General features: G+C 50.2%; 2 protein-coding genes across 4 annotated transcripts; one reads left to right on the top strand and one right to left on the bottom strand.

Annotated features, from left to right (window-relative positions):
• The first annotated feature begins 511 nt into the window (after positions 1–511).
• On the top strand, positions 512–2,993 carry LOC123171245 (arp2/3 complex-activating protein rickA). 3 transcript variants are annotated; one of them, XR_006485280.1, is made up of 4 exons: positions 512–1,060; positions 1,142–1,336; positions 1,467–1,861; positions 1,947–2,188. XR_006485280.1 is itself a non-coding variant. In XM_044588836.1 (3 exons), the coding sequence occupies exons 1-3, from the start codon at positions 1,697–1,699 to the stop codon at positions 2,792–2,794; spliced, it is 924 nt and encodes a 307-aa protein (XP_044444771.1). In that variant the 5' UTR covers positions 1,649–1,696; the 3' UTR covers positions 2,795–2,993. The 3 variants fall into 3 exon arrangements, 1 of the variants encoding a protein (XP_044444771.1); XR_006485281.1 differs by having other exon boundaries at positions 1,467–1,866; XM_044588836.1 differs by lacking the exons at positions 512–1,060; positions 1,142–1,336 and adding an exon at positions 2,195–2,993 and having other exon boundaries at positions 1,649–1,861; positions 1,947–2,105.
• A 927-nt stretch (positions 2,994–3,920) lies between these two features.
• On the bottom strand, positions 3,921–6,240 carry LOC123182384 (NADH dehydrogenase [ubiquinone] 1 alpha subcomplex subunit 1; the record flags this gene model as incomplete). Its single annotated transcript, XM_044594929.1, is given in 3 exon segments — positions 3,921–4,197; positions 5,930–6,013; positions 6,107–6,240. Coding segments are annotated over 2 exon segments (218 nt in total), but the record flags the coding sequence as incomplete, so codon positions are not given.
• Between the last annotated feature and the right edge of the window lie 2,063 nt (positions 6,241–8,303).

Genomic DNA, 8,303 nt, shown 5'->3' with positions numbered 1-8,303 from the left:
CTCTGGCACTAGGCTTGACCTGATTTGAGGTACCATTTCCCGATTCCCCAATTTTTGATTTGTTTGCTTCATTGCTGGCTATTTGTTGTGTTGTGCATTGTCCAGTAAAATAGATGAACATGAACCGGGCAATTTGACGCATCATTTCTGTTCAATTGTGTCATTGTGATTGATAGAAAGTAAACTCTTATTACAGAATTATTAAAGAATGAACACGACCGGTGATATTGCAAAAAAATAAATCACAAGCATATTTTTTTAGGGTAAAAAGCACAAGCATGCTATGAAGACAAGAAAGGATATACTGCATGTGGTAAAAAAAATTAGACGGACCACCCTGATGTCAAATGCCAGCTCCGCCATTCGGAAAAAAAAAAAGCCTAGCTCCGCCACTGGTTGCGAATGAAAATTCACGTCCAAAACGAGCAGACAGGTGCTGGACGGCCCCACGCGCGGCCTAAAAACGCGGGCGAGTTGGTTACGAAGCAACGGCCATGGCTTGCCCATTACCCCCTGCCCGCGCGTGGAATGGCAGCTAGCCATGCCACGGAAGAGAGCATCGCAGCACCACCACCTATGCTTGGCACGGTAGGACTGCGACTCCATCCAAGAGCGGCAGCGCGCGGCGATGGCGTACCGGAGGAAGCAGGGCATCCAGCGGTCGAACACCTTCGTGGAGGACCACCGCCAGCCGTCGCCGGGCGACTCCGCGTCGCCCGCCACCGCGTCCCCGCGCGCCACCCGCTTCGCCGACGACAGCCGCCGGCCCGACCGCTCCCTGGCCGCGCAGACCCTGCTCGCCTCCGCCGCGCGCGGGGACATGCAGGCGCTCGCCGAGCGCTTCACCGCATCCTCCTCGTCCCCGCTCGCCGCCCGGCCGAGCGACCCCGTCACGTCGTCGTCCCTGCGGGTGTCCCCGCGCGCCGCCCGGCCGGCCGACCCCGCCACGTCGTCGTCCCTGCGCGTGTCCCCGCGCGCCGCCCGGCCGGCTGACCCCATCACGTCGACGTCCCCACGGGCGTCCCCGCGCGCCGGCCGGCAGAACGACATGTTCTCGCAGGTCCGCCCCCTTTCTCCCATCTCCTCCGTTGCCGTTGCCGAATCCGATGCCTGAACAACCATCTGCTCTGAGACCTAGCAGGATCCTGTGACCATGCTGTACACGTCCACGTCGAGCGCCACGAACGACGACTCCAAGCTTTCACCAGTGAAGAAAGACGAGGCGAAGCAAGGGCTGTGGGGGCTTCTGGCGCAGCAAGCCAAGGCAATGCTCGACGAAAGTGCCCCCACAGAGGACGCCCGGAGCCAGCCTCTGGTCACATCAGCCGGCAGTCCGGTAAGGATCGGTCACCTGTTGCATGGAAATATGCAATGTTGCCTTCAGATTTTGCTTCAGTTACCATGTCATCCACTCCATTTAAGCTTTGATTTGCCTCCCAACATCTCTCACGGTCTCACCTCATCAGCAAGCTCAATCGCGGTGGTCCTACGACCCGGTCCGGAAGTCGGAGAGCCCCACGTTCCAGAACGGATCGGAAGGGCCCAAGTTCGACATGGGAGGGCACATCAAGAATGCGCTGGAGGCAAGTCTCTTTTGCTTAACTCCGGCGTCCAAGCGGATCGTCGGCTTGTCAGGGCATCCTCCAGAGATTGATCGACGGGGACGGTTTTGCAGGAGGGCCTGCACGCGGCGACGATGGCGGAGAGCAGGACGCCGGCGGTGGTGGGGAGGAAGCTGCAGATCAGGAGGAAGACGTGCAGCGTGGACATGCGGAGCGCCCACCTGAACCTGGGCACCCCGGAGCTCATGTCGCCGATGATGACCGACTTCGAGTCGCCCCAGATCAAAGCTTCTCGCGACGTAAGGTGCCTCCTCTTTTGCGTGCGTGCGTCCGTGTCGGGGTTTCTCTGGTTATGGAATGAGAGCAGCTTCCGCCATGGATCAGGTGGCGAACGTGATGGCGGCCAAGGTGAAGCTGCTGCAGCGGGAGCTCAAGACGGTGAACGCCGACCTGGCCTTCTCCAAGGAGCGGTGCGCGCAGCTGGAGGAGGAGACCCGCCTGCAGCGGGCCGGCAACCACGACCACGCCGCCAACGAGGACCTGGTATACATACACGTTGTGGTTGGCCACTCCCTCCTCCTCCTTGCACCGGCCATTCGTGCTCCTGAAAGACATGGTTGCTTGCTGCGCAGGTACGGAAGCAGCTGGAGACGCTGCTGGCGGAGAAGGCGCGGCTGGCCACCGAGAACACGGTGTACGCCAGGGAGAATCGCTTCCTGCGGGAGATCGTCGACCTCAACCAGCTAACCGTGGTCGGCCTCCAAGAGGACATCATCGAGGAAGAAGAAGAAGAATACGAGGAGGAGGAGGAGGCCGAGCACGACACACCGGCCAACCCCGGCACTGCCCCTCCCAAGCCCCCCTCACATCACACCAACAATGTGCATGTTGCTGCCGCACAGCCGCCCTCTCGCCGCACCGACAATGCGGCTGTTCCTGCCCCACAGCCACCCTCTCGTCGCACCGAAAATGCGCCGGTTGCTGCCCCACAGTCGCCGTCTCGCCGCGCCGACAATGTGCCGGTTGCCACCCCCCATCCCCCATCTCCCTGCACCGACAAAGCGCCGGAGCCGAGGAGCGCAGACAACAGCAGCAGCGCTGCCACCGGAGTTGCCGGGTCACCAATGCACCGGAGTCCAAAGGAAGATGAAGGTTCACAGCAGACAAACCCCATTGAAGATAATTGCTCGCCGGAGAAGGCCTCCCCCCAGCAGCAGCAATGCCAAGACTGACGAGCGGCCTTTGGTGTTTGCTGAAACAATCATGTATGTACACGCACGCATGTAGAGAAGGCCTCTTCGTCTCATTTGTTTCCTTTTTCCCCAGTGTAATTACCAGTTCGCCTGTTCAAGGTGAGATCTAATATGAGCATCATATCCGTGGGTCTGTGATTCTTAGTTCCTTTTGTAATATCAACTCTTTTTTAATGAATACGCATTGTTGCATATCGTTTCATTGATAGGCGGAGAGAACGTACAAGTTGCCGATCTGAGCATGATGGAGGTTGCTCAGCCTCGGTACATTCGGTTTAGACTATAGGGATCACTAATGCGACTCCTTTGGCTTCGGCCGTGCCCAAAGCCGAGCCTCCTCCATGATGGTGCAGACGAGCTCATCGGTAGATGGCTGGAGGTCGTCGAAGAGAACGGCGTTGCTATGCTTCCAGATACTCCATGCGGTTAGGGCTATAAGAGAGTTAATGCCCTTCCACAAACTTGCCGGAGAAGCGGCAAGGGAGGCAGACCACCAACACACAAAACTTCAACTACAGAATTTGGTTGTTCCATTCAGAATAAGTAACATTCTTGCACAAGCTACTGCCACACTTAAGACGAGTTTAAGGCAGCTGTGCGAACTGCGGAATTCTAGTAAAACGTTGCCCCTACAATTAGGAAAAATATGATTCCGATTAAACCGAATGTTAGAAGCTCCCACAGCAGGTGAGGTCTTGAGAAGGGTTATACAAGGCAAGCCTTGCCCAATGTTAGAAGCTCCCACAGCAGATGAGGTCTAGGGAAGGGTTATACGAGGCAAGCCTTGCCCAATGTTAGAAGCTCCCACAACAGGTGGGGTCTAGGGAAGGATTATACAAGGCAAGCCTTGCCCAATGTTAAAAGCTCCCACATCAGGTGGGGTCTAGAGAAGGATTATACGTACAAGGCAAGCCTTGCCCAGTGCAATTCAGAGAGGCCAGGTCAAACCCAAGACCTCTTGGCACACGTGGGGAATACTTCACCACTGCGTCAGGCCTGTCCTTCAAACACTCACATTCATACAGGAGAAAATTTGTTTCTGAAGAGCCACAACTCGGCTCTGGTCAGAACAATTGTACCAGCCAATTTGGATCTCATGAACAGGTAGATTAAGTATATCCATATAAAAATCCATAATAGATACAACAAACATCACACATTGTTCATGAACAATCAAGGAGGGAAAGGGTAAATAATTTGCAAGGGAACCATATTTTGTTTGATTAACTTTAGGTACACATTATTCATCCAAGGTTGGGAAACCAAAAACAAAAACAGAAGCCCCAGTTTCCCATTGATACAAGGAAACTACACAGCAGTATTTCTGAGCTTCTGAAAGAGCTTCGTCAACATCCAAGAAAGATCAATTGCTGATCAATATCCTACAAAAACAAGAGTTACTCTTTCAGTGGCTAATCGTAAACCTCGCAAGAATCTGCAGTGAGCATCATCCAAACAAAACGAGAAAGAAAAATGCGTCCTGAAGCATAACAAAGAGGAACAAAGGCACTAATTTTCAGAGTAAGTGCTAGCTAAAGATAAGCTACTACTCCCTCTGTAAAGAAATATAAGAGCGTTTAGTGGTTTAAACGCTCTTATATTTCTTTACAGAGGGAGTACTTCATAACTACAAGTCACATGCATCACAGTTCCTTTTTTTAGACAGTAACTGAACTGACATTACCTGGATTTGACAAAGCCAAAAACAGATGACAAAACATAAATATCATGAAAACAAACATCATGGATTCATGCTTCTAGAATATCAAAGTGTAGAACATTCCGTCAGACATAGATTTGTTCCAGATTAGAAACCATCAAAAAAAATCACCAATACAATGGGAAAATACAAGTGTTAATAAGAACTTGATTTGTATTTTATTCCTTCTGGAGATGAAAGTGAAAAGGTAGTACTGAAGGTCATAGGACATTTATGGACAGGAACACCTGGATTCAGCAAATATGAATATGATAGAAGACTACAAGGAGAGAGATTAACTAAAAATCAGAGTCACAGCCCCACAGGCATAAAAGGGAGACTTAATAATGTCAGTTAAAGAGCAACTATTGAATTCAATCAAAGAGTAATTTGGCGAAAGAAAACTTGTGGTGAGCAGTGTGATGTCAATAGCAGTTGTTTGTAGGAAGGCAACGGGAAAAGGAAGGCAAAATTGTTTCAGATGAATCCAACTACATTTTTAAGAATATTGTTCAAACGATGCCGATGTGAAGTGGTAAACAGTTAAAACAAAGAATTATCATGAATGCTAATGTTATTCATGAAGTGAACGGATGCACGGGAAGGATAATACTATTGAGGAAGACAAGAATAGACCGGGCAATCACAAGATAATGAAAGGAAAATGGGGAACAATGTAACATGAAGATCACGTTGCAAGTCTGCTAGAGGGTGTAAAAACAATCATGGTTTCCATTCTGGGGCCAGCCTACAGGTATTCACAGGAGATTGGAGAGTCTACTTAGATAAATGTAGTTCCTAGATCAACATTCTTCAGAAGACTAGGCAAAGCAAGCTGTGAAACAGAAGTAGTCAGTTTTTCTTTTCCACTGCGATGACTGGATAACACGACCAGAGGAAGCGCTGCCAGACCCGAAGTATCACTTCTCCCACCTCAAAAGACCCAACCAGATGGCATTTACCTCATTGCAAAAGAGCTGAGCGCGCTCTGCCATTTTCTAAACTAGTCTTACATTCAAATACCGCAAGAACCCAAGCTGTACCATCAATTTGATAGCGAAAATGGGGCTACCATAGAGTAACAACCAAATCAGAAATCCAGTACAATTGTACAAGTCTAGCACACTGCAATCCAATTCAGTCGAAGCATAACAGCCAAACATGACAATCAAGTATCCCGAAGTCTCCAGTGGTCTGCAACGCACTACCAATCAAACATGGCAATCCAGCTGCGGAGAAATGCGCAAATTCCCAGCAGACACTCCCAATTAGTAACCCCCCACAAAAACACCTCGTACCCAACAACAAAGAGGGATCTATTCTAACCCAACAGCGGTCCAAACCCTAGAAGTTCATCACAGAGCCGAGACCCCAGAAACCCAAGAGGGAGCGGCGGCATGGGATCGGATCCGCACCTAGTTGGCGGCGGGCTTGTCGACGAGCTTCTTGTCACGGCGCTCCATGGCGACGTCCCACATGTCGTTCCCGATGTGCTTCGGCTGCATCCAACAAACCACACGCCCGCCTCAGCACGAGAGAGATTCGGATCGGGATTCGGGGGAGAGGGAAATGGGGAAAGGGAGCGGCGTTACCCTGCCGTGCGCGGCCCTGTGGATGTAGTACTGGCCGTTGCCCATGATGCAGAGGAAGCCGCCGATGATGCCCAGCGGCAGCATGGCCTCCAGCCAGTGCAACCGGAACCTCGCCATCGGGAGCCGGACGGGGAGACGGCGGACGGATCGGGGCGGGCGGGGATGGCGACGACGAGCAGATTCGCGAGCTCTCCAGCGGTTCCGGGTGGGGAACGGGCGGCTCTGGACTTGGTCTGTGAGTGGAGAACGTTGGGCCGGTTGCATGGGCCGGGCTTTCCGGCTACGGCGGTCCAGAAATTGGATCCTTGACCGTGTTTTTTTTTCTTTACGATTACGAATGGGTCAGGGTTTCCTCCAATTGAAAATGGCGTCACAGAAGAAAATCTGAATACTCCTCAAAAAAATCTGAATATGTTTTCGGCTAAAAAATCTTAAGTGTTTTCATAATTTCACACTAAAAGTTATGAAGATAATCCTACAAGTACAATTTGTATGTAATGTTGACGCCCACTCCCAAGAATGTCAACTGGAGTTGGGCAGTGCGATGGTCGTGCTCATCAGCTCATGGAATCCCGGAAGGGCTACAAGTTGGAACTTGGAACTACTCCACTACTCCAGTGTTCTTTTACACTAAACAGGATCATGGGAAAAGGAGGAGGGGAGATACTGTGGGTGACAAGGGCTCCTGGATCCGTGCCGAAAGCCCCCAAAATATTGCTACTTTGCACGAAGCAAGAGCGAGCATGGAAAGCTAGACCGGGCGGGGACGTGCGAGATGGATGGAGATGGCGCCTTTGTCTCGGGCCGGGAGCCCTTTTCCCACCGCCACCGGGCTGTGACAACAAGGTGCGTGGGCGTATCTTCGGTATGCCATCGCGGGATCCTGTAGTAGTAGTTTTTTCTCCTCATTTTATTTTCCCATCGTAGTAGTACGAGGCTGACCCTCCATTCACGCGCGACTCCATCCCGTCCGGTCTCGTCTGTTTGGGCAAAATGAACAGACCCCACGGCCAACCGCGCGACGGCCTGAACCCATCTTGTTCGTTTTGTGTTTGGCCTGATCCATTTTGAACGCAAACATGCGCTCGGTTTGGGTCAAGGCAGACAGCAAACGCACGCGCCACTCGTTTCGCATCGGTGCCGCGTGGCAGGCGGCCACCTACCTCCCTCGCCCAACATAAATGTGTAGGAGATATGCCCTAGAGGCAATAATAAATGATATTATTTATCTCCGAGTTCATAATTATGTTTATGTTCCATGCTATAACTGCAATGATTCTCGAGTCTGCAATATGCACGAGGCTCGAAGGAAGACTCATATGCACGTGTGGAATAATAAACGGTAAGAAGTATTCCTAGTCTGGCCTCTAAGACTAGCTCAAGTGTTGCATGATGGTTCTGTTTTCCTGATCATGGGCATGTCTATGCCAGCAATTTTGAGGGCACAATGTTAAGAGAACATTTGTGTTGAATCGACCCGGATTGATGTTATGCTAAGAGATTCATTCGTCACAGGTTAATGGTTTATAACACAGAGATAGTTAATGTTTGCATAATTCCTTAGACCATGAGAGTATCGAGTTTCTTCATGCTTGCTTCATGAACTTTGGGGTTTGTTAAACGTCATCCGTAACTGGATGGCTATTACGGCGGCTTACGGGTTCATGGGAAAGTATGTTAAGTAACTTGATAGCTCGAGATTGGGATTTGCTCCTCCGACGATGGAGAGATATACTCGGGCCCACTCGGTGTTACGGTGTCCATCATTGTCTGGCCAGACACTTTGTGATTTGATCACGGGGATGCCGGAACACGAAACGAGAAAAGAGAACAAAACCGGTAACGAGGTAATGTAACACCCCGAGAATCATGCTGCAGTAACTCTCTGTGATTAAGCTAATCATGTTGCTAAACAGGGCTTGATCACATTGGAATCACATTTCTTTTCAAACTCCTAATTCAAACTTCAATTAAAATTAAAGTGGAAAATAAAAGTTTTCAAAAATTTAAACAAAAATGTTCGATGGTGCCAAATAATACACTGGTAATTATTGTGGAGAAAACTCTTTTTTAGAAATTGCCTAAGTATTTTAAAATGGATTAAAAGGTGAAAGAAAATAAATAAAAGAAAATGCAAAACAAAACAGAAAAATAAAAAATAAAAACAAAAGCCCCCCACTGGACCTGGCCCAACTGG

The sequence above is a fragment of the Triticum aestivum genome, chromosome 1D, assembly GCF_018294505.1.
Source record: "Triticum aestivum cultivar Chinese Spring chromosome 1D, IWGSC CS RefSeq v2.1, whole genome shotgun sequence".
NCBI classification, from domain to species: domain Eukaryota; kingdom Viridiplantae; phylum Streptophyta; class Magnoliopsida; order Poales; family Poaceae; genus Triticum; species Triticum aestivum.
The sequence above is the reverse complement of the archived record's forward strand: the minus strand, read 5'-3'. Positions and strand labels throughout refer to the sequence as shown.